General features: G+C 34.6%; 3 protein-coding genes across 3 annotated transcripts in view; 2 read left to right on the top strand and 1 right to left on the bottom strand.

Moving 5' to 3' along the window:
• The first annotated feature begins 6 nt into the window (after positions 1-6).
• On the top strand, positions 7-10,788 carry LOC128989732 (uncharacterized). The gene is made up of 10 exons (XM_054411752.1): positions 7-226; positions 1,165-1,257; positions 3,327-3,455; positions 4,801-4,978; positions 5,435-5,610; positions 6,402-6,727; positions 7,258-7,514; positions 9,647-9,798; positions 10,300-10,511; positions 10,728-10,788. Exons 1-10 carry the CDS (start codon positions 159-161, stop codon positions 10,772-10,774), a joined length of 1,638 nt encoding a protein of 545 aa, XP_054267727.1. The 5' UTR covers positions 7-158; the 3' UTR covers positions 10,775-10,788.
• Positions 10,789-12,321: 1,533 nt separating this feature from the next.
• Positions 12,322-19,837, bottom strand: LOC128989576 (polycomb protein eed-B-like). The gene is made up of 8 exons (XM_054411487.1): positions 19,575-19,837; positions 17,942-18,084; positions 16,814-16,985; positions 15,724-15,859; positions 14,713-14,876; positions 13,481-13,720; positions 13,164-13,316; positions 12,322-12,605 (listed from the first exon to the last, which is right to left on the bottom strand). The coding sequence occupies exons 1-8, from the start codon at positions 19,635-19,637 to the stop codon at positions 12,402-12,404; spliced, it is 1,275 nt and encodes a 424-aa protein (XP_054267462.1). The 5' UTR covers positions 19,638-19,837; the 3' UTR covers positions 12,322-12,401.
• Positions 19,838-25,334: 5,497 nt separating this feature from the next.
• Positions 25,335-25,677, top strand: part of LOC128990943 (uncharacterized) — a 31,478-nt gene continuing 31,135 nt past the window's right edge. Inside the window, exon 1 of the mRNA XM_054413614.1 lies at positions 25,335-25,391. The gene's annotated coding sequence lies outside the window, so the exon portion shown is untranslated. The remainder of the gene's footprint in view (positions 25,392-25,677) is intronic.

Genomic DNA, 25,677 nt, shown 5'->3' with positions numbered 1-25,677 from the left:
GATTTGTTGTTGACGGACCGACCCGAAGGACCGGAGCAAGACAAAAGACAAGATAGCCTAAGTTTAGAGAGGTTATGTGTTGTGTAGATAGTGTTACTCCTCCCATTTTTTTAAATAAGTAAAGTGGTTAAGGTATTCTGCTAAAGAAAGCTAGAGAGATGATACGTCCAAATTCACCCAGTAGTATGAGCCTTACAAAGTTACAAATTGTGCCTTGGTTCAGCAAGTATGTCTTTTTCAAATTTTAGCCTCTTTCTCCAAAATTAAGTTTAACTTATGTTGATGTAGGTAATAGGCACAAGAGCTAATGTCATTCTCAGTTACAAACATTTTGGTTTGGTATAGGGGTTTTTATTACAACTTCCTTCAAATTTAGGCCTAGGCCTACCCAGGATCTAGACTCATCAGTTTCTGTATCCCAAATAGGTCCAACCAAAGATGGACCTAACTTAGCAAATCATTATTCAACCTGCGGGCTTCCTTTTGTTAAACTAAAATCCCAATTTTAAACCTCATCTACCTACGTGATTAAATGGGTTAAGTTAGTGTAGGTATTTTTTAGCCTACTCCAAACATTTGCCTATAAGTACCGGTAGGTGACCTAAATAAAGTTTTCTATGTTTAAGCCCTTAGAGCTTGCGCCTATCGCTATAACTTAACAGGAGAGCTCAAGCAGGCTAATTATTTTCCCAACAAGCAATTCAGCTGGAACACTTTAAATACAATCATTTACTAGGTAGATAATAATCTACTTACATAGGCCATATTAAAGGTGTCAAGGCTGATTAATTTGTAAACATACAGGAAGTACTAGAGACGTAAGTTATCGTTGGTTCACAGCAACGCAACGGCAAAGTTTTTCGCCCGCCAATAACAGGTTGCCGCATCTTGTTATTTCAGCAACCTTGCCGAGAATTTGTTTCTCAGAGTCCATTGTTGACGGCCGTTGCGTCCCAGCAATAGTTTTTTTTTTTTTTTTTTTTTTTTTTTTTTTTTTTTTTTTTTTTTTTTTTTGACGTTGTTAAGCATTGTCTTGTTTGTTATTTCAAATTGTTAAGATTGCATGGAATCGATCAAATTAATTTTTAAATGTGTAGTTAACAAGTATTTTACGAAGTAATTGTATAGTGTTTTATATTTTTACTTACGGTATTTAATTTCCAGGGAAGAGTGGCTGGATACGTATAGTAATGCTTATTCTTCCAGTTTTCACTTACGAGAGAAAGCATACACTCAGATGTGCATTTGGAAAGCTAGGTAAGCATTAAATTATTTCTGGAATTACGACCCCTGGCTTTCTTGTATGTTCTGTGATCTGTTAGAACACAAGACATGCAATGTAGGCATGAACATAACTTATATGATTAGGTTCGGCTTAGTTCATCATGAACCATGATGAGTCTAATGGGATTCACTCTTGTCACTTCCATCCCAGGTAGATAGAGGCGTAACGTAATACATTATCATGACAGTGACCAATATATCTTAAATGAACACCACACTATCTTTTAACATTCAGTTGATATACAATGCTTTGTTACCATTGATTATCTCTTAGGAATCTCTTTTGATTTAAGTGATCAATTATTTGAGATGGGGACGCCACGACGTCACCTAGGTGTGTATTTTAATCCAGATATGAGTGAAGGATGAGTATAGAATTTTGTGAGATGGTTAGCTTTGTTACTGAACTAAGATCAGCTGGTTCATTAGGATCATTTATTTAAAGCCCAATGATCAGGAACAGCTGGGTCCGGTTTCAAATGATCAAAAAGCTACCGGTACTGTCTTTTCTCAGGATCGAACAGGCGACCTTACTTTGATTGACCATCAGGTCTGCTATCAATCGTTATTATCAAAAATTTAGATTTTCCCTGGAATAAAATATTAAAATATTCATCTACACACTACTAAACTTTGTTCTCAGAGGTAAAAAAACAAGAATGTTTTTAGTATTGATGACTTTTTGTATTAAATGGTTCTTTTGTTAAAAGTTTTTTAACCTATTACAGTCTAACCTTGATATAACGAACCTCAATATAACGAATTCCTTGATATAACGAATTTTTTTTAATCCCCTAGAACTCTCCATAAGACACAATGTATATTTTACCTCTACATAACGAACAAACCATAACAACGACCTCGATTTAACGAATTTTTCGTGATTTCGGCTAAAATAAGACACCTCAATATAACGAATTTATCATTGTCAGAACCTCTACATTGCGAATTTAACCTCTGCATAACGAATTGTCTACGTCTTTCCCTTGATATAACAAATCCCCCACCCCAGTATTGTTTTTGGAAAATCTGTTTCTTTATCAAATGAAATGGAAATGTGACGTCATCGCTTGCGCTAACATTCGTCTGCTCCGTTTTACACATATCTCTGTCTGCTGTCGCTGCGCACGCTATGTTGCAACTGAGAACTGATTTCATTCACTGAGGACTGATGACGACGTAATCTGTAGTAAGCTGTGATTGGGTGATAAGTAAATATGGTGAATTGTACAAATTTTGGATAAAGAGAAATCTAAGAAAGAATATAAAAACAAAAGCAAAGAGAAAGAATAGCAACATCGTTATTTTACCATTCCTTATTTATTGTTTTCAATACGATTTGTTTCAAACTAGCAACACCAATGCTATAATTAATGATTATTATTGACATTCCTCTGTTGTCTCTGTTGTGATAAATCAGTACTGTACTGTAAGTAGCCTACCGGCCTATCACGGAGCAGTCAGTAGCTTACAAAACTTTCTACTGTTTTGTTTTGTTTTTTACATGGTTTATGACTACGCAATGTAGTGTTTGGCTAGGTTTTAGGAGGGTTAGAACAAGCTGTGATTTTAAACTTACAGTTTTTAACCTGTACCAAGGTTAATGCCATTGTCATGATTGTGCAATATTCAAAATCCCTCACCTTTATTATGCCGGATAATTTAGTTTCTACCATTGACTATTGGATACAGAAGGTTCTCCTGTACAATGAACACTGTACTGTAAAGTATTGTAGCCTATGCTACTTTAATTGTGTTATAATGAGGTGAAATCCCGGCCTATATTGACCGACGCTGGTTCTGAACCTCGACTTAGCGAAATTCCTGCAAACCTAACCTCTATATAACAAACCTCATTTTAACGAAATCCTTGATATAACGAATATTCAGTTCGGTCCCTTCAGATTCGTTATACTGAGGTTGGCCTGTATTAAATGTTTTTTAATGCTGCAGGTAACATGTTAAACGTTCTTTTTAGCTTCATTTCTGATGTTACAATAAAAAATTGTAAATTTATTTCAATCCTCAACAAACGTTTACAGGTTTCCCAACTTGCCAATGGGAGTGGAATGTACCATGAGCACTTTGCATGTTAAGCTGTGTGACAAACCTGAAGACAACACTTACCAAGACAGGGACCTCCAACTACTATACTCAACAGCAGTAATGAGGTAATTTGAAATTATAACAATCTATTAGCTTTAACTGTGATTCGTAATGGGGTGTGAACCATAAAGGTTTTATGAAGTCGTTTAAGTCTGCTTCAGATGAATTGACGCTAGTATGGATTACCATTCAATTCAATTCAATTCAAACTTCTTTATTCATTATTTTGTACAATATATACATTGAATAGTGTCAGGTTGTACAACAACTCAAACTAGCCTAAGTGACAATCTCATCCACTCTATGCAGGAGACTGTAAAGTTACACAGAGTCTACAGTTAAACTTGAAAACATCAAGGGACCAGTTTATAAATTTGAACCATCCAAATATTTGAATTACTATAGATAAGTTTACTACAGTAGACTCCCTCTTATCCGGACACCTTTTAAACGGACTACACTCGGCAGAAATTACATCTCTTTAACCAGAAGATTTTTATCATCGCATCGGTTTAACTGGACTAGATTGGCAGGAAGTGGGCGGTATTGAAACAACTGTTCTAAATCACATGTCTAAATACAATGCTCTCCTAAATTTAAAACAAATACTTTATATTGTGTGCATTTAAACGGTCCGTTTCAACGAGTTTTTGGGGACGTCGGTTTAACCGGAAAACCCGTTAACCGGACTGGCCTCGGTCCCGAAGAGTCCGGATAAGAGGGACGCTACTGTACCTAATAAAGGGTTTGAAAATTGCAAATATATTCTTTCATTTGCACAACTATTGTGCTGGGAATACTGTGATTCACCAAACTTAAGGGTTTATTATATGCATTAGTATAATCTATACTTTTTTACTACAGCGCAGATGAATGTTTACAGATTTTGCGTAAACATCAGCTGATAGACAGCGTTGTACAAAATCGGGGTTGGCAGGTAGAGAGGAGTTCTATAACAAAACTGTGAAAGTTACCAATGTTAAGGGTGGTAGGGTAGAAAACAATACCTGGGCTAAGTTTTGTAGTGTGCATTATTTAGCAGTATTGCAAGACCATACAAAATGGTTCAATTCCCGTTTTTTTGGACATTGATTATTCAATGGTCAACAATTGAATAGTTTAACGTTATATTCAAATTACCCATTATATTTTTACATCATAGTACCCTTAGGTCAAGGAAATTAGAGAATCCATTTAATTTTATAAGTTTTTGAACTAGGGAAATTTTTTATGAACTAGGCCCACATCCCTCTTTATTTTAATCGATAATGATATTTCATTTATGCTGATCACTTGTACCTTGGATTTATTCAAATGTATACTTAGTTTTACATAACCTATATTATTTGTTTCAATGAGAGTTGTAGTAGTAAAATAACGTAAGGTTTTATTGTGCTGTGGTATGTTTAGGTTCCTTAATCAGCTGACAGTGTTGTCTGATCGCAAAGACTCTATGTACAAGATGGCAGAGCTGTATCAGCTGCCTGATTGGATCATCAACTTAAGACACGAGGCTGCACACGGCAACTCAGTGCCTGCCTTGTACTTACTGCGACAAGCTGCAGATATCATTCTGCAGTGGCTGGAAGTCAGTAAAACAATCACTAAGTCTGCTAGAATCAATAATAAGAAACACAAGGTTCATAGTTCCCAAACCCATGAGATGTTTTGTCATTTTTTATTAATTTACTATATAATACGATGTATCAAAAGTTAAAGCATTGGAAAACCCCCAGAAGAGGGACTCTCATTAAAAGTCTTAGTACTGGACTTATGGGGATTTAGATCGGAAAATTACAGGAGCAGAAATAGATTTGATCATATCATTATAACAACATTCAAAAAAATTAATTACATCTGGGGGTTTTAATTGGCTAATTATAAAATGTGTCTGTTTATGATATTGTTTTAATGATTAAACCCAATCAACCTCAACTGAGCAAGGCTCGGTCCCCCGGTACTTATTCTTAAAGGCATTACCTCTTTGGTATATTTAATCCGTTTATGAAGAGCAAATGTATTGTAAGTTGCAATACATTTTCAGGAAAATTATTGGAAAGTGGAAGAAGAAGTCATGAAAGATGTTATCAAGAACCCAGAACAGGATAAAATAAGGATTTGTTCAAATATAAAAAATGTATTAGACTTATGGGTGACTTTGAAAACACAATACTGGTCAGAATTGAGAACTATTGATCAAATTGGGGATGCAAATATAAGGTAAGTTAAATGTGTTTTATATTTTTTTTATGGAATCCATAATCATTAGACGTATTGGGTTTACATTAGTGTCTAACATTGATCGATTAATTGATTGGCTATGTCTAATTTTAAACTAAGACTGGCAGGAATGATTGGTTGCAAATCGACCAATTCAAGTCATTTTTGTGTACAAACTTTGAGTAGCATATTTTAGTGTCAAATCATACATATGGTGTTGATTTCCTTCTTGTTTGTTTAACCGATAAACATTTGTATTAAATTATTGAAGACCTTGAGTAAAAAGGTTGTGACAGAGATGATTTACAATCAAATAAAATAACTAACAAATAACAATTAAGATTTTGGATGGATAGGATTCCACTTTAAGTTCAAGGCGGGATATTTTATTTGCTTTTTATTTTTGGGAAGGGAGTTTTCTTCCCATGCAACAATAGTTTAAAAAATCTTACTACCTATAAATTTCTCAAATGGCAGTAATTTCAAAAAAAGTCTCTCGTGATACAGGGACATCATTATCGAACTGCCTTGACTTCAATGTAACCCTGCTTGATGTTTGAGAATATTTACTTCAAAAAATTTCCCAACATTTTGAGACCCATTTATCCTTAAAAAAACAAAACATATAAACAACATTTAGCGATTTACAAAGTAGCAAATTCTAGTTTCAAAACCTCAGAATTCCTGATAATTAAGTTTACCAACTGTAGTAAACACTACACTACACTAGCTTTTGATAAAAATGTTGTGATTTTACATATTTATTTTCATTTTCTGACTTTTTACCTTAGGAAGCAGGCCATGGATCTAGTAATGCAAGGGAGGACTGGAATAAAACTATCTAAAGAAACAAAAAACCAAGAAGGAACTTATAGTTTTAAAACAAGAGAAAATTGCCAAGATATTTCAATGGAGGACAACAATGTAATCGAAAATATTCCTGAAACAAGTGAAGAATACACTCACAAAATAAAAACAACTTTTGATCCTTTACTGAAGAAGATTTTAGAACCATTAAAAGCCAAATCCTTCCGAAAAATACTGTATCAAAATTGTCTCATTGATTCTCTTATCCGTCACAAAAGCTTCTGCCCGCCAATAGATGTTGAACAATTGTGTAAGTACATCATTATGAACGTTTGTCATCTTTAGTGATGTGTCAACACCAAATCTCAAAACCATCAAAACTTTAGAAAAGTTTTGGTTTCGAGATTCGATCACCGAGTTTCGAGAGTCAAAAGTTTTGAAATTGAAGATTTTGGCAGTTTTATTTTTGAAACTGCTGACATGTTTTGTGTCATTATTGTTAATAACTAACACTGTTTCCACACAAGTTTGTAGTAATAGAGCAAACATATCAACCTCTAATGTTTGTAAACTACAGTAGGAATTATTAAAACATGACAGAAATTTGTTATTTATCTACCAACCACCTTAACTAAGGAACCTTTAGATTTGTATTTTAATGGCTAAACTTTAGAAACATTCAAGATATAACTACAAACCTTCAACCATGTTTATTTTGTAAAATATGTTTGCCTGGAAGCAAGGATCAAATCCACCAGAGAAATGTGAGTTTCTGAACACCCTGATGTGAATATTTGTAAAAAAAAGAGTTTTGGTTTAATTTTTTTTATTGCATTCTAGCTGAGTCACAAGCACTGGAGTTGATGTCTCTACTGGAAGATTTGTGGAAAGAGATCATTGAAGGTTTGCAAGCCAATGACATTCTGCACTGTCTGTTGAAACAGCTGATATTACATGAGGACCAGCTGATGTCCAGTCAGCTGTGGTTGAGGCTTGTCAGTCAGCTGATCGCTGGTCACCCCCCACCCCACCCTCCTGGAACCCTTGAAGTATCTCAAATGGTCATTGAGGCCCTACCTACTGCAGTAAAACCTGAGGTATGATATAATTTTATACCCCTTCCCTTAAGTACAGTCCCAATAATTTGTTTTCCACCAACCCTTGTGTTTATGGGGATCTTATGCCCAGTTTATGGAGATTCAATCTTCTATACATTGTGCATTGGGCAGAGTATGGTCATGTAATGCCATATTGACTTATGAGGTGAATATTACAGTGTTGGGAAGTAGCGCGCTACAAGTAGCGACGCTACAGTAGCGCGCTACTTTTTTTGTAGCGTTAGCTGTAGCTACGCTACTTTTAAGATTTTGTAGCTTTAGCTGTAGCTAGCTACATTTTTAAAGTAGTTGTAGCGGAATTTTAGCTACTTTTCTCGCTACATTAACATTTGTTTGAGATAGTGATTTAATCATAACAACCTTACGTGAAACAACCTCTTTCAAACTGAGATTTTCAAAAAAATTAGGCCTACTTTCTTGGCTTCAAACAGCTGGTTGCAGCCGTTTCATTCCCTATTACAACGTTGTGTGGACATAGAGGCCATTAAATGAGTGTTATCCACATTGTTGGCTCTCATTTCCTTAATTTACTACTCTATGATTACTGTCAGATAAAATAAAATCGCTAGATGCAGACGACGTTTAAACAGTACCGGTGACAAGAGAAGCTATTGAATTGAATGCTTGCAAGTGATTGACAGGACAGGGGAATTAGTAATCAATTTAGTTTCTTTATTATATCGATAATGCTTCAACTTGGGGTTTAATGGAAACCAACACACCTTGAAGTAATGAGAAAGCTGGTCTATCGACCTTTGCTTCAGCTGTTGATTGTGGTTTATCATCACAAGCCCTTCCTTGGTTAGATTACGAAGATTTTTCAAAGGTTTACTAAATTAGCAAAGAGGAAATTACCTGATGAGATTTAAGATATGCCTAGACTACATGATAATTGTAATGAAAAAATCTCCATATAACATGAAACTTACATTGAAAAAATAGCATAGTTTGCTCCTGCTAACAGCTCTTGTATAGGACTGAGGCTATGGTTTAAGACGAATACCAAGTTCAATTATTATGAATATATCTGTTTAGTCCTTGCAAGAACAAGCCTACTATAGCCAACTTGTTACATAGCCAAGTAGGCCTACATGTTATTTTTACTTTACAAATTTCATCATGTTTAAATTAAAAGCCGATTTCAGGATAAGTTGCTGAATACTGTTTTCTCTACCAACTAGGTTGAAGCACAATTTGCCCTATGCATAATGACAATAAAGGACGATTTCTTGACATTGAAAAGTGTTATTCGTAGAATAAGTAATTTATCACTTTAAAAGTTATAGCAATGTTGTTTTTAACATTAAAAGTAAAGAAAGGCAATAAACTCCAATTTCAGTAGGCTAGGCTCTGTAACACAAAAAGTATTTTTAAATAATCTTTTTGCAGTTTTATTGGTCTTAATTGTTGATATAAAACATCTATAAATGAATCTATATTAAATTAATAAAATTAGCTTTTAAAATATAGTTTGGTTGTATGTCCTTTGAACTTAATGAAAATTACATTTTAAGATGCTTAAAAATAATGCAATATTTAAAAATAATTACTAAATATGATGGGACACCCATCTATTTGGTTCTGTTGTTGTAATGTTAGGTTTATAATGCCAACAAATTAAATACAATCTAGGAATAATTTGTTTTCCAAGTAATGTTAGATACAATACTGACATTTTTTTAAATGTTTGTTCAATAAAAATGTAGTTGCAATTAATTTTACATTTACCTAATGTGCGTGGAATAAAAATTAACGTCTTTGGAAAAGTAGATAAAATTGTAGCTGTAGCTACATTTCATTGTAGTTGTAGTTGTAGCTAGCTACTTTTTCGGAACTGTAGCTGTAGCTGTAGCTAAGCTACTTTTTTGGAAATGTAGCAGTAGTTGTAGCTAGCTACATTTTAAAAGTAGCTTCCCCAACACTGATTTCAATACATTTTGACAGTATTAGGAGGCATGGGTAAAAGATGAATACCAAATTAAATCATATTGGTCCTTCATTTTATTCAGGTATTGATTACGGACATTTTCTTTGAATGAAACACAACAGTGTAATTATTGTGGTTATTGGGTTTTTTGTCAAATTAGGTTTAATTTTTTCATGCATTTTAGGTGTTAAAAATAAGGGTAAATCTGCTACATATGCGGTATAATAAACCTATGGAACTGAAGTCAGCATCAGCAGATGAACTACATGTGCTGCAAGAGTTGGGTAGGAGAGTTTTAGATCACCCCACAAGATTCACCACCCAGTATTTGCACAGGTAACTGAAGACTAGATGTGTAATTGCCTCTCCAAATTGTCTTTCACAGCTTTTGTTCAAATTCTAGGCTAGGATTTTGAATTGTAGTATAAAAGTATAAAAGCTTGTAGTAAACAGCTAGCTTATCTTAGGAGGCAGGCAGAATAGTTTTATTTTAAATTCTTTTATATGATAATTAGTTTGATGTTTTAAGATTTTAATGTTTTTTCACTTTTCACTCTCTACAAGCAATTCACAGATTTTAATTTTTTTCTCTTATTTAATATAATATTGGCTACATCTGGGACCATGCTATTGGTATATATACGGTATGTTTACTTGAGTATTCAAAAGTCAGCGATACTGTTTAATCAAAATAATTCCTATAAACAATCTCTCAATAATTTTATCAGGTTTTGAGCATGATTTCTTTTCAAAAAACTCATCACCAGAACATTCTCAAGAGGTAAACAGTTCATTCTGTTATAGTAGTGGTCCTCATTATAATTATTGTATCTCTAGTTTGCTGAGCCTGTGGGAACCCCGGATGAGTTGGGAGACGAGAGAGAAACTGTGTGCTCTGGCGAGGATATACAACGGACAACAGCCTCTGAGGAACCCTCCGACTCAGGTGTACACCTCCGCGTCTTTCCTGGGGGAGCAGGAAGAGAAGGAGGAGGTGATGTCCACTGAGAGTGCGGACAGTCAGTCATCTCCCTGGACACTGTATACTGGTAAGTCCTAACGGAAAGTCTAAGATATGGTCTTGATTGTGCTGAAACTTAAGCTGACCACATATAGGTGAACAGAAAGGTTGGTTAACTTAAAACCAAGTTTAGTATATTGTAAAAATGCAGGAATGTAATCGCTCTAAAAAAAAATAAAGATTTTAAAAGTTCATTAAAAATAATTTTAGAGATGTGTGATTAAGATGTGTATTTTTTTGGCAGGAGATGCAGATTGGAGTCAAAGTGCCTTAGGAGCTTTACCACAGTGAAAACTACAATAAAGGAGTTTTTTAAAAAAAGGTTATATTCTTTATACCCCAAATCACTATCCTTATACAGGGTGTCCCGGAACTCTCTACCAATATTTTAGGGCATTGATCCTGGGTAAGAAACGTACCTAAATATCATATTTAAATTGTCCGGAAGTCCTTAGTTACTCACACAGCCGCCATTTTGTTTTTTTCAGTTATTAATTTTTTCCTAAAGAATGGTTAAACATACGGAATGGAAACTTTGCACAAACATTTATGACAACTAGACAAAGCTACAAAAAAAGTTATGAAGATTTTTAAAATTCATAAAACAAAATGGCGGCCATTTAAATTTTATTTCTTAAATAACTCAAAAACCATTGATTTTACAAAAATGTTAAATGGCCGCCATTTTGCTTTATGAATTTTAAAAATCTTCATAATTTTTTTGTAGCTTTGTCTCGTTGTCATAAATGTTTGTGCAAAGTTTCCATTTCGTATGTTTAACCATTCTTTAGAAAAAAAATAATAACTGAAAAAACAAAATGACGGCTGTGTGAGTAACTAAGGACTTCCGGACAGTTTAAATATGATATTTAGTTATGTTTCTTACCCAGGAGCAATGCCCTAAAATATTGGTAGAGAGTTCCGGGACACCCTGTATATAACACGTGAAGACAATTTCTACAAAACACTACTCTTCCTTTGATAATGGACGGATTTTTATAAACGATGTGTCAAAATTAAGTATTTTTTGTGTAGACCAATTCACCAATTCCTCTAATAAAAGTCCTCGGGCTTTGCCCCAGACCATCAAAATCCTAATGTATTTCTTATGAAGAAAAGATTTTGTTTACTTAACACGGCGCATAATTTGTAATATTTACAAATGTTCATAGTAAACACATGATACACACGAGAGCGTTCATTTTCAGTTTCAATAACTGGAGTGGAGGGATTCTGTTAATCGGAGTAACTTTATTTAAAAGTTTGAGATTTTGATCTCGGCGTGACTTGGTCTATTTTCTATCAAAGACTCAGAATTTCGGTAAAAATCCAATTTTCCGAATTGTTGATTATCCGAATGGGGTCCGGTCTGGTCCCAATTGATTCGGTTAGTTGGAGTTACTCTATTCAAAAGTTTGAGATGTTGATTGGTTATCTAAGACAACTTTCTGCAACCTATGTAATTTCTGAAAAAATCAATTCACCCTCAAGGAAATTATTAAGCTGGTTTCAAATCAACATTATTGACTCAAATTACTTAACAATTTTATCTGATTTTTAGGGGAGCACAATACACAAATAGTTATTGGAATTCTGTTAATTTTAAAATTAAGTTGTGAAAACTCAGTGTTGTCTGCTGGTATTGCAATGACATCACAGGTTTACAGTATGATTATGGATCAAAAATGGTTTCCCTTGCAATTTCGTACTGCTTTATTTGTACTGTCTCAAAAATAGACTGGTACATCCAAAGTTCAAAACCAGGCAGTCATCCCAGATGCATTTTACATAACAAATTCATTTAATGAATCGAGGCACAGGGAAAAAATCCACACCCATTTAAAAATGTAAAAATTTAATGTTAAATCTTGACATGCTAACAGAAAAAAGTTATGACTTGTACAAAAACGTGAGCACCTCAAGAGGTGAGTTTATCCCACCGCCAGATGGTTCCATCATCACACACTGCGAGCAGCACCGAGCCGTCGCGGGAGAGGCTGGTCTGTCGCACGGCTGAGTTACATCGTGGGTGAGCTAACGTAGCAATCCTCGCTTGACCAGGGTCGCCAACACTCAGGTCCCACACAAACAAACGTCCGTTCTGGTTACCCAGGGCCAGGTACTGCAAGCATAACAGTTGTCAATGCACAACGTTGTGGGGATTGTCCCTAACAGCTACAGTATACACTTTGTACTGTATAATAATATACAATAAAGCCTAGTATTATTGTGTTCTAATTATAGTTTTGGTTATTCGATGGTCATACAGCCCATAAAATTTATTCTGCCCCATTGTTCATAAAATGAAACTAAAACAATAGTGCTTGCAACACAATTTGATATTTCATCCTAATATAAAGCTTCTGATAGTATACCGGTATTGGTGTATCCATCATGTATTCATTCTTTCAAACTTGATCTCTAAGCCAAGTAATCTCTCCAAAATAAGAACGGAAACATAAAAAATTACATTTTGATTCTGCAATAGTTTCAATATTAAATGCATTTGTATATGAATAATGTCTTACAAACCAATACACGTCAAATAAATTACTTGTATTTCAAATTTGCTTATATCTTCTAAAACCTGGTGAAAAGATGTGTCAACTGCTTAAATCACATCAACTTTTGTTTGCAAAACTGGGCTGTATTGAGAAATTTCTTAGATAAAACCACTTACTTTCTGCCAGAAATCCATTCCAAAGCGTATGAACCAAATTTCACACTCTTTGAATTCAAACTTGTGTACGATCTGAATGTTTGTTTCATTAAAGCGAAGTTGGTCGTCTTCTAGTCGACCTGGTTTCCAACACACGATGCAGTTTTCACATGACTGAAATACAACGAATACAGCCATCAAATAAGAATACTAGGTAGCCTTTTATAAAAGTACGACAAAGAAGGGTAAATGTTATTTCTGAAAAAAGGGACTACTACTTTAAATTTCTTACCAATAGGCTATGAATGTTTTTCTTGTTTGCTCAAGCAACAACTCACCTTAGACAAAATGAAGTTGCCAAACCATCTGACACAATCCACATAGTTTCTGTGAATATCTCTTGTGGAGAAGTCGGGGAAGTGTTCTTTGAGGGAGTCAAATGGACGAGTGCTGCGACTGGCATTGAAGTCATACGAGGCTACCACAGCCTCCTCTATGTGATCTTTGTCCAGCCTCCACAGCTTGAGTGAGTGATCCATGCCACAAGACATGATGCGCTTGCCGAGCAGGTCAAAGTCCTGAGACAACAGATTTCAAAATATACATTTTGTTTTGTCTTACTGAAGGGATTGAAAATACTGGTTAACTTCTTTGTGAGCAGAAGAAAAAATGTTACCAACCATGAAACTAAGATAGGTCTATACTCTCATTCGTGTTGTATAGAGGTAATTCTAATCACTAGAGTGCTGTAAAGAGTACCAGACAGCAAAACACATTTAAATATTACTTTAGGAATTGTTTTAACAAAGGGTAGAGTTTAGCTTACCAGAAAAAAACTATACACCTAGAGGCTTATAAATACACAAATAAAAGATCACAAAATCAATTGGCTTTTCTTAATATTATATCATTGAGTATACACGTACTAAAGTAGTCACTCAATGGAGGTTATCGTTACCGGAACAGCGCTATTGCAGAGTAGCGTGCAAACTACTCCACCTCAGGCTTGTCGGTAAAGCAGTTTGGTTGTTTTTTTTTAATATTGCTTTCATTGTAGGTTGTAAAATTTGTTTATTTGTTCATAGTTTCGTTGTTTTATAATAAATTTTTGATACTAAATTATTAAAAGGGCCTCAGAGGCGCACCGCACTACCGACAGACTACCCTGACCCAAGCGTCAGCGGCCCGAACTACGTTGCCAAAATCGCCTTCAGATTAAGCGAATTTCCATTTACCTGGCTTAATTTCTACAAAGATATTCCCTGTAAATATTGTAATTTTTTCCCTATTTAAATAACATTAAGTTAATTTTAATATGAGTACCTAGGTTTGCTGCTACAGGGAAGGCAGGTGTGTTTTTGTTGAAATGTTGATAGCTTAGTATGATTGTTATTGGTTTGCAAATCCTGGAATACTTTACAATTGCTCGAATTCGAGCAAAATGAACACTAGTTATATTTAAATTGAGACAGAAAATTTACTCAAAAAACAACAGTTTATGCTTCTCCTTACAGTAGCACATTTTTAATTTTTTAATCCCATGGAGCAAATTCCAACCTGTTTTTCTTACCGCACTCAAAACTTCGTCCCTGTGTCCCTCAACGCCTCCGAAAATTGCAATACAAACGTCAGTCTTGATGTTCCACAGTCGCAGAGTGTGATCCTTGGACACAGACAATAACAAGTTGGGGTCCCGAGGGTGAAACTTTAACTCGTTTATTGCATGACCGTGACCTGGGAACAGGCACTCAGATAAAGAAAGGTATTGTACACAAATTCTATTCTAACACATATGGATTTCAATTAAAGTACTGTAATGTAGCTTTTGTATCGATTCGAAAAATCATACTTACACTATGTAGGTGATTTTTAAGAAACAACCCGTCCTGCATACCCGCGTTCAAAGTTAAGTACCATTCCCCTCTCCGACAGTCGTACCACAGTATAATCGGGGTCGGATCGGAAGGGTGTATGACAAGTCCCCGCCTTAACGGATATACCTCCCTTTGAAGTTAGAATGTGTCTTCCCAAATAATATTTTCTTTTGAAATAAAATCATATTACACTGATGAAATCACGGAAGTGTTAAACTTCAAAAGATCCATTAATACGATTTTAATACTATTTAAAGGTTCTTCCAAAGGAAGGGATACCATATCTAACATACTAATAATAACTCCGATGACATAAAGTATGGGGGAATATTTTATTCATTGAATGATCAACCAAATTTTGCAACTAACGCAATTAATATCATTATTGTTTTTACACTTATTACTCTTTAAAGAATGCTAAATGCTCAAAATATGTATATTTCACCTAATTTATCGCAGTTAGATGAATTAACGTAAGCCTTGAAAGTAACCGTCGATTTCGACGGGTTTCACCTAGTTATCTTTAATAGTTTATAGTTTGTTAAGCCCCATGTAAAACTTGCTAAAAATCTGATTTGAAATCAAGAATTATCAAGTAGAGACTTTTTACCATAATGAAAAAAAAGACAATTTGTTTGGTCCAGAGGAAAATTTTTCCCCAGAGATTCGCTGTTTGAATTGCACATTTAAAACTTGTATGGACTTACCAATGTAATGGCGGATGCAAGACATGGATGCAGGGCTGAGTATCCTGATGATACCATGGGATCCGGCAACTGCTAGGAGAGGTTTACCACTCTCCTCCTCATATGACCAGGCACAGGTGTAGAAGTTTTCATCTGCCTTTATTGTTATTAAAGAATAATAATTTATTCATGTCTACAACTTGGAAACAAAATTACAAGCATTCTATTCTTAAAATGCATTTTAACGTTAAGCCTACATTTATATTATAAAAGGTATAATGTTACCTGGATCTGCCAGAGTAATCCAAATGCTGTCTAACGACTACGCGTTTCGAAGCAGTTAAGCTTCATCTTCAGGTCCTCAAGAACATGTTTCACTCATCAGAGGTCGTCAAATAAATATAATTTTTACACATACATGGACGGAGAATAGTTACTGTAGGCCTACGAACCGCATATGTCAACGTTAGGGTACTGGTCAGTGCAACCCCTTAGCGAACTGAGTTAATGTGCCACCATCGCTCGACCATCATTATCGAACGAGTATCATTATTGAATTGAATTATAAGCACACATCACTACTAGCGCCAGTGGGTTAGCAGTACGGCTTCCTAGCCGTATAATGCTGTGACGTACTACACACTTGACTTATCTTAAATGCGTCAATGGCAAGTATATGTGTCATTTATCCTAATGATGGTATGAAGAGTAAAAAAATAGTTTTTCTAGTTTAACAAAGTTTTTTAAACATAATATTGAACTGGCATTAAACAACTATCAGAAAAGGTTGATAGGTTGTAATAGGTGGATAGCAAGAATTACCATTATTGTTAGTTAAGCGTATCTATGAAAGGTTTCTCAAAATATATTCTGTATAATTTAGGATATAGAAAACAAACAAAAAACTTGTTGTAGGCCTAACTCATTAAATGCAATTAAACCTTAAAAGGCCCTGGTTATTAGCTTTCAAGGCAAGTGTTTGTACATGTAAGTTAATGAGGTTTTGTTTTACATTATTTTTTAAAGATTTTCAAATGAAACAATGAAATCCAGATTGTATTTGTTGTAAGGGAAGTCTATACCGTCTAGGTTGCTTGTTTCTAAAGGATACATCAGGATCAGCGTAACATTGCAGCAAAGTCATCCCGCTGTCCTGGGGACATTCGTAGATGGACACTCGGTTGCTGCCGACACAGGCGAATATCAACGGCTGTCCCTCCTTGAGCAGGTGATTGAACTGGACCCCAAAAAGGGGCATGCCGTGGTCTTCTTTGATAAAACATCTGCAATAAAAATACGAGATTAGGCTTTCATTTATTTTCAGACACAGATTTTCAGGAAATTTTTTAGTAGGTAGTTTAAAATTTTTAAGATATTTTGAAAAAAAAAATAGAAGGGTTGAATTTAAACACATTATCATAATAAATGTATAATACGGATAGTTAGTAAGGGGACAGATACTGCCGTTAGTAAAGAGCAAAAGGATAGATTTATTTAAACACATTCTCCAATAACTACAGAATAGATTTCAATAACCCACTAACCTAAATACACGTGATCATAAATGCTTGGATCTAAAGTACAAAAAATACCAATGAAAATGTCAGTCATAAATCTGCCACAACTGGCATTTTAAGTTTAAGTTACATGTACATTTTTAAGAACAAAATAGTTAGTTTATGATATAAAATATGAACAAATGGTTTTGAGTACAATATTGAAGTTTAATTTTGGCCTACTAACATGATTCGAAAAGATGTTTCTTATATTTGTAATATTCTAGGTGAAATATATAAACCCCCGGCGATTAATTTTATTTGGGTTTACAGTACAGGTAACATTGATAGGACTGTGCACAACAGATAACTTTCTCCAGACTAACTTACATTTTTAGAGTTTCTATAACAAGTCATTAAAAGTAAAAGAAGTATCACATACCGTACCTACAAACTCCTCAAATTTGTGAGATTTCTCAACACTTCCAACCCTTAGATGGATATGGAGGTAGTGTTGAAGATAGTCAAGTAACTGTTAAGAGCTTAAGATAAATGGAGTAGCCTAATAGTATTAACATTACCTATACAAAAATTAAACATTAAGAACAAGCCTATGTGATGTTCTATTTTTTTGGTTTAAACATGAGATAAGTTACTTATGTTAAAATAATCGTTAACTTAAACAATAGCTTTGTAAACAAACAAAAAATTCACACTTTCAATATGATAAGCAACAAACATACGTAAATTTATATCCGAATTTAGAAGATTTATTGTTCACAACTTTCTGTCTCCCTCTTCGGCCCTTCCTCCCTCTGTTGGTTGGGGTCTCACTTCGGGAAGAAGTATTATCTGTCGTCCCACTTCCAACACTGGATGTTTCATCCTTTAAAGTCAAAACATTAAAAAGATTAATCAATTTGTTTAAAGATCAGTACAAAGTGTATTGAAAACTAACTTACAGACTTTAAATTTAAGTTTTTATCAAGACTACAACCAGACATAATGTACTGGTGTCAAAAACAGCACTGAATTCTGTTAAATACAAAAGCTCTTTAACAAGCTTAACCGGATGAATAAATTATTCTTTTATGTCACATCAAATATTACAGCCACCAAATTTAAATGGAAAAATATTGAATTTTAAAGGCAGCACACTTTTAGGATAGCACATCTAACTTAGGGTAGGTAACAATTTTTTAATCAAGATTGGATAACTTACAGCTGGTCCATAGGCCTACAGCTGGGATAACGCTCGCTCCTTTCACACTATAAGGTTTTCGCCATTCAATTGAAAACAGTACAATTTCACGCTATTTTTAGGCGATGTTTCTTCCCTATTAGCCTGATGGTTTCAAACTGTATGACAAGATAAATGTGTTTACCATATTACAATAAACGTTAAGTTTAACAGTGTCTAATTGACAGGTCCGATTGAAAACGATAAACATTGCAACAGTCAATCTATTTTTGCACTGGCTGGTGGGCTTCCGTTTAATTAAAAACCGTGCAGTGTAAAAGCTTGCATTCCTACATGCACCACTGACACACAGCCATGCTGCAACAACTCAGGTTCAGTGGCAGTAGACGGCTGTAAGACAACACAGGTTTCTGTCCTCGCCATCACCATGTAGTGTGAAAGCTCTCATTTTCCTCTTTATACTAGTACCAACTAAAAACAATTACCCGTAAATTTTTTTATCTTACCGCAAAAAGTGTACAGTGTGAAAGAAGTGTAAGTTAAGGTATCCAAACCGAAGTGAATATTAGAAACATTTTATCATTGCTGACTGATAGAGAAGACTCTCTCATTTAACTTGTGTAATTTTTACAACATGAATATAAACATATATTGTAATTATAAAATCTAACTTGGACATTTGTTAAAATTGAGGATGCACTTTACTTTAGGTCCTACACTCATTCAAATGAAAATATCGATATATCGATCGATATTTTAATTTGAATGAGTGTAGGACCTAAAGTAAAGTGCAGCCAAAATTGATTGCTAAGAAAGTAGAATTACTAGAGGAGACATAACTAAAAAAAATTAAATGTCCACAAAAACTTAATGGGGTTAGGATGTGGTGGGGTTCCCTGTACTTCATGCGTGTACTTCATTCCTTGACTTAAATGGCGTAAGTTACCTGAACAATAAAAATAACTTAATGCAATTGAAGGAAGGTTTATGCAGTAAATAAATGGTTAGAAAAGTGTAGATTAGACATTCAGTCTATAGGCACTATAAGTTAGCATTTTCTGTGAATTGGGCTCAAATAACCTAGGCTTATTTTGATTCTTGTGCTCAATGACAATCATCTACCCAAACTTTGAACATAATTTATTGATGTTAAATAATAAGTTAGGCCTACTTACCACATCATCGCCTGAATCTTCAGTATTGGTCGACCCTTCAGAATTAGCTTGGTTAGGTTTCATCAGGTACCGGTGAAAATGTTATCTTTATCACTATGAAATTTAGTTATGAGGTAAATTTAGAATGACGCCAACATAACGTCAATTTCAAATTTTAAAAATTGATAGGCCTAAGTGACTAAGTTATATTTTGTTTAGCCTTGTACAGTAGTTAGTAACAGTATTCTAAACTCTTTCCCAATCAATCAAATCAAATCAACTGTTTCAGTTTCAGAGGCAAAGAGGCGTCGGATTAGAGAGTCTAAACCTTCGCTAAATCATCACGATGTTGTCCCCTGGCACTGCGGAGTGGGGGAAGCAAAGCATTCTATTGGCTGAGGGAACACCATTACCGCAACGATACGGTTTCTAGCCACCGGCCTCGGTGGTCTAATGGATAACGTGCCGGTCTGAGGATCTGAAGGTACCAGGTTCGAATCTTCTCGGTAGCACTAACTTTTTGTCTAAGATTTTTGCATTATCAGCAAGTTTGGTTAGGTTATGACAGTTTAATTTGTTAATTAAAACAATAAAAAATTCAATTTGAGCTATTATAATTTCAGAACTATTTTTTTCTATTAGTAAACCTTGTTCGATTTTTCATTATCAGCAAGTTTGGTTGGTTTGGTTAGGTTATGACAGTTTAATTTTATAATTAATAAATTCTAAAATTGAATTCAAGGCATTTATAATTTTATTTTATGAACAGAACTATTTTTTCGATTAGTAAACCTTCATTCGATTATTATTTTATATATTTTTTTATATAATCAGCATGTTTGGTTGGTTAGGTTAGTTTATGACAGTTTAATTTTATAAATATTCATTTTTTAACTTATTGAAAAACTGCAGCATAGGTTTATGCATGTAAAACAACGCGGGCTTGTTTGGACGCCGTCTAGTGGGGAGGTGGAGGGAGAATCATTTCCCCCACTCCGCAGCGCCAGGGGACAACATCGTGATGATTTAGCGAAGGTTTAGACTCCATTGGCAACGGATTGGGCGGAAAGAAAACAATAACAAAACACTACGAAATAGACAGTTGTAGACAGTATACGAAATATGAATACACTCAACTGTGGTTTGGGGTTTGGTTTGGTTACTTGGTTTTGGCATAGACTAAAGGAGAATAAAAGGCATTTTTATTCTCCTTAGTCTATGGTTTTGGTTAGGTTAGTGGGATGGGAAGGGGAGTTGGTTGGTGTTGGTAGCCTGCATGGTTTTTCGAGAGGTAGTGAGTTGGAGTGGAGTGTATTATCGTTGAATATATTCATTCAATGGTGGTATGGAGCGAGCTTTGTAGTTCACAATGGTTTTAAGTTTTAAACGGTATGATTATTGTCCCCACCTTATTAATACTTATGAAGAGGTTGGCAGATTTTCTCTGCCTGAGAAGAATACAAGTGAAATCGCTGCCTTAAGCCTTGTTTTCCTAGACGCGGAAGGGGAGCGCGGAGAGCGGAAAAGTGATTAACATGGCGTTCCGCTCCGCTTCTAGGAAAACAGTAACATTAAAATTACCTAAGACCAGAGGAGTCCGCTCTCCGCGTTCCTCCCTCCGCGCTCCGCTTCCGTCCGCGCCTAGGAAAACCCAGCTTTTAGTTTGTGTAAATCGCATTGGTAGGCTCTGTTCCAGAAATGTATTTAAATCGGAATCTTACCCCCTGTTTAGATATAGAATTTGGCGAGGGTAATTAATTTCGTACATCGTAGATCTGTTTATAGTATAATCAGTTAACTATTATTTAAATTTGGCTTGATGTGTAGGGCTGGATAAACTTGAATGAGTTCACGAACCAGCATGATCGAGATCGAAAACTATGGAAATACAGGTTGGTATGGTGGTTTTGTGGAGTAAAAATTGGGTTTTCTCATTTTAGACGCTCAAAACATAAAAGTTCCCAATTTCTTTTTAGACCCTTTTAAAGAGCCTTACAAAATAATTTAGTATATTGAAGTGTTTTTTTCGGTAATTGTTTGTAGAGAAAATTCAATAAACTGTACATTTAAATTTACAATGTTAAATATTCTTATGGAGGAATAAGTAAGCTGTTGTAGTTTGCTTGTTTATTTACCGGATTGGATTTTCAATTAAATTTATTTAAATAACATTAGATTTAAAAAGTACCTAGATTTCCTGCTACAGGGAGATGATGAAGATGAAAAGCCTATGTCCTTCGTGAAATGTTAATAGCTTAGCATAAAATACACCTGCTGCAGCAAACCTGCCATCTAGGCGAATTTCCATTTGCCTGAAATTATTTTCAATTAATCTATTTAACATTAGGTTTATGAGCATCTAGGTTTGCTGCTACAAGGAAAGTAATCAAGTTTGTTATTAAGTAAAATAATTATAGCTTGGTATAAAATCAATAAATTTGCCAAGTAGTTTGATCAAAATATATCCATAAACAAGCTCTACAACATTTTACAATACTCTCCATAAGTAACATAAGTATTTTATAATTTCAACAAATTTCATCAAAATTGGACAAAAAATTACTCAAGTTATCGTAAAGGTGGCCGTGACATATACAAATTTGAACGAATGGTGTTTTTGGCCTCTGGGGACATGAAAATGAAAAAAGTGAATCGGTATCGGGCCTAGGTCTTACCGTGCCACCTACGGTAATAGCTACTTCCCTTGGGAAATTCGATAATAAATTAATTGGCCAAGTTTGATCAAAATACATCCATAGAAATTCGCTTAGTTGCGGGGGTATTTTTTTTTTTTTTTTTTTTATAGTTGCTTTGAGTCATCTTATTATTATTGAGCGGAGCGAAGCGAAGCTCTTTGGGATCAACTTCAATGCAATCTTTATAACACTTAATCTCAATAACGGCTGAACATATTTTAGCCAAACTTACCAAGGTTGTTTTGTTAAATGTTTGGATGGTTTAGACGTAACCAATTTCAATTTTTGATAGTGCATAATATAATTTTAAAGTAACTCAATGTTTTTAAATTTTAATATTACTGTAGTCTTATGGGTTGCCATTATTGTTACAAAATAACCACGTAAATGTAAACAAAACAAAGAAACATAGCATATGTTAAAATCAAGCCACGACCTAAACACGGTACAAAGGAAAAAAATTCGAATGATTACAAACTGATCAAATTCCACAGTGAAAGTCTTAAGTTTACATCTACTCTGAAAGCAGCTTCTACCAGTTCTAATCTACAAATCAATAATTTGGCCTTTAATTACGTATGCATCTCCTATCCGGGGATAATCTATATCAAAAAACAAACTCTTCAAAATTCAAGTTATCCAAAACAAAATTCCAAACATAGCGGTGAATGCTCCCAGGTTTGTAAGTTACCACAAGAGCTAGGAGTGGAGTCTATCTTGGCCTTTATCGAAAAAACCACCTCCTGATGTCTTTCTTTAGACAATGTTCCTGGTGCACTAGCCCGGGTTCGAATCCCGCTGGTGGCACTAACTTTTCGACTAAGATTTTTTCATTATCAGCAAGTTTGGTTCGGTTATGACAGTTTAATTTTATTATCAAGTCATTATACAATTTTAATCGAGCAATTTTAGCGAATTTCCCATATAGGGAATAAGCTATTACCGTAGGTCTCATGGTAAGACCTAGACCCGGGACCGATTTACTTTTTCGTTTTGAGGTCCTCAGAGACCAAAAACATCATCCGTTCAAATTCATATATATATATATATATTTATATATATATATATATATATTTATATATGTGTCCGTTAGCGCGATAACTTGAGCAAAAATGATCCGATTTTGATGAAATTTGGTACAAACGTGTAAACCTACGTTTATTCGAACGGTTCGCGAACCAGTATAATCGGACCATGGGAACAGGGGTTTATGGGGTAAAAATGGGGTTTTCCCATTTTTTACCCTAAAAACAAAACATTTTACAATTTCTTTCTCAACCATTTTGTAGAGCTTAAAAAAAGAAATAATTTAGTATATTGAAGTGCTGTTGTATGTCTAACGGTTACGGAGAAAATAAAAAAAGTGTAATTTAAAATTCCCATGTTATTCTTATGGAGAAAATGAAAACTGTTGTAGTTTACTTGTTTATGGATATATGTTGATAAAATTTGGCAAATTTATTTATTTCATACTATACTATTGACATATGGTCAAAAACACTTTTTACCTTCCACGTAGCAGCAAACCTAAGCACTTGTTAAATCTAATGTTATTTAAATTGGGAATAAATATGTCTTATGTATGGAAATATTTTAGTAAAAATGTAATCAGACAAGTTGAAATTCGCTTAGTCTGCAGGTTTGCTGCGGCGGGGGTATTTAGTTTTAATTAATGAACAGAATTATGTTTTCTATTAATAAACTTTTTTTATATTATTTCATTACTAGCAAGTTTGGTTAGTTCGGTTAGGTTATGATAGTAATTTTATAATAAAAAAATTCTAAAATTGAATTTGAGGCATTTATAATTTTATTTTATGAACAGAACTATTTTTGCGATTAGTAAACCTTCATTGCCAAAATGCTCTCTACTACAGCACTGTTCACGGAGGAATTTTGAACTAATGCCTCAATCGTACCTCCCCTAAGTCAGACCCTTAGATGATTTTACACTGTACCACAGAAAACGTACTACTATGTACCTGCAATCGCAATCCTAAAATGCGATGGGAAGGGATGAAGGGAAGGGACTCGAGGGAAACAGGTCCAAAAAACGTAGGAAGTGGTGAAGGAAGTGAAGTGTATTTATATTAGGCGAAAGGTACGGTACTGAGATAATAATTCACTTTACTGACAATACTGATACTTTAATAGTCATATAATAAAAGAAACATCGACATCATTGTACATGAGACGAGACTGACGACAAATCACAATATCACATTGTGCTGAGGCGACTCTCACCACATATTCTAGGTTTAGGTTAGACCGGAAGAGCATAATAAGAACACACTTAAACTAATATCGTTAACACAATATAGCAGATAGAAAAACATATTATATATATCAGGAAGTAGTAAAGGTGAACAGTCTGGAGTATGGAAACCGTCTGTGGCAGTTATATTAATGTATCTGCAATCCTAAAATGCGATGAGAAGGGAGGGAAACAAGTCCACATTGTTGGAAGTGGTGAATGAAGTAGTAAAGGCTGGCAGTGCGGAGTGTGTGAACCGTTTGTGGCAGTTACATTGATGTATCTGCAACACTAAAATGGTCCAGGAAGGGAGGGGAACAGGTCCACTGTCCACTTGGTGAAGGGTGTAGTAAAGGCTAGCAGTGCAGGAGTGTGGCAACATTTTTGTATTTTGTACTGTATCTATAAACATTCTTTTTTCATTTATTGCTTTATTAAAACCCATGAAACATGATTGCTCTGCTCAACTGGCTTTCATTGCTATGAAAGCTATCCTAGTGCTATATGGTGTTATATGATAAATGCGTTTTAAAACAAAAGGATGGGGCTGTATAGCTACATACCACACGAGTCTATGCTAAGAAAAGTGTCTTTCATGAACATGGACCTAAAAAAAGTAACAAAAACAGTTTGATGTCTTTGCTTTGTGGGAGTGGGAGGGAAATGGAAATGAGAAACTTCAATTCAATTGAAATGAAATCAAATGAATTGGATTACAACAAACGAACAAACAACTAACTTTAACTTATAAGTTACAAGCTCAAGTTCAAGTTACTTTTTACAACAAGCATAAACAAAAGTCTACTGATAGTGCTAGAACTAGAAGTGCTTCTGATTTAAAAAAAACTTGTCCATAAGGCTTAAGTTATTTTGTAATACTTTCATTCAGTAAGTTAATCGGTTCGTTTTAAGTGTACGTTAAGTTGGGATGTTATAGACATAGGCCTACTAAGTTAATGTTATAGGACCATTTTAGTGTAAGTTTAGTTTAGAACGGTACCTATAAGTTGATAAGTGAAAAAGTAAAATCCTTATTAGCGACTTGACCTAGGCCTACCTATGCCTAGGCAAAAATAACTAGACTGTTACTCTAGGTTGTTTAAAAACTGGGCAATTACCTCGACAGTTATAAATATTAGGTCTAACAACGGACCTAGGCAATGTTAGGCCTATG

This window comes from Macrosteles quadrilineatus, unplaced genomic scaffold (genome assembly GCF_028750875.1).
Source record: "Macrosteles quadrilineatus isolate MER2022 unplaced genomic scaffold, UCM_ALF_1.0 Scaffold_3__2_contigs__length_128488019, whole genome shotgun sequence".
NCBI classification, from domain to species: domain Eukaryota; kingdom Metazoa; phylum Arthropoda; class Insecta; order Hemiptera; family Cicadellidae; genus Macrosteles; species Macrosteles quadrilineatus.
The sequence above is the reverse complement of the archived record's forward strand: the minus strand, read 5'-3'. Positions and strand labels throughout refer to the sequence as shown.

Excerpts from the sequence above, each read along its gene's own strand:
- LOC128989732 (XM_054411752.1), top strand. The coding sequence starts at position 159 with ATGATACGTCCAAATTCACCCAGTAGTATGAGCCTTACAAAGTTACAA. Across the intron at positions 1,258-3,326 it reads ATGTGCATTTGGAAAGCTAG|GTTTCCCAACTTGCCAATGG; the intron begins GTAAGCATTAAA and ends AAACGTTTACAG. Across the intron at positions 5,611-6,401 it reads ATTGGGGATGCAAATATAAG|GAAGCAGGCCATGGATCTAG; the intron begins GTAAGTTAAATG and ends TTTTTACCTTAG.
- LOC128989576 (XM_054411487.1), bottom strand. The coding sequence starts at position 19,637 with ATGAAACCTAACCAAGCTAATTCTGAAGGGTCGACCAATACTGAAGAT. Across the intron at positions 15,860-16,813 it reads AATGTTACGCTGATCCTGAT|GCAGATGAAAACTTCTACAC; the intron begins GTATCCTTTAGA and ends ATAACAATAAAG. Across the intron at positions 13,317-13,480 it reads GCAACTTCATTTTGTCTAAG|TCATGTGAAAACTGCATCGT; the intron begins GTGAGTTGTTGC and ends GTTGTATTTCAG.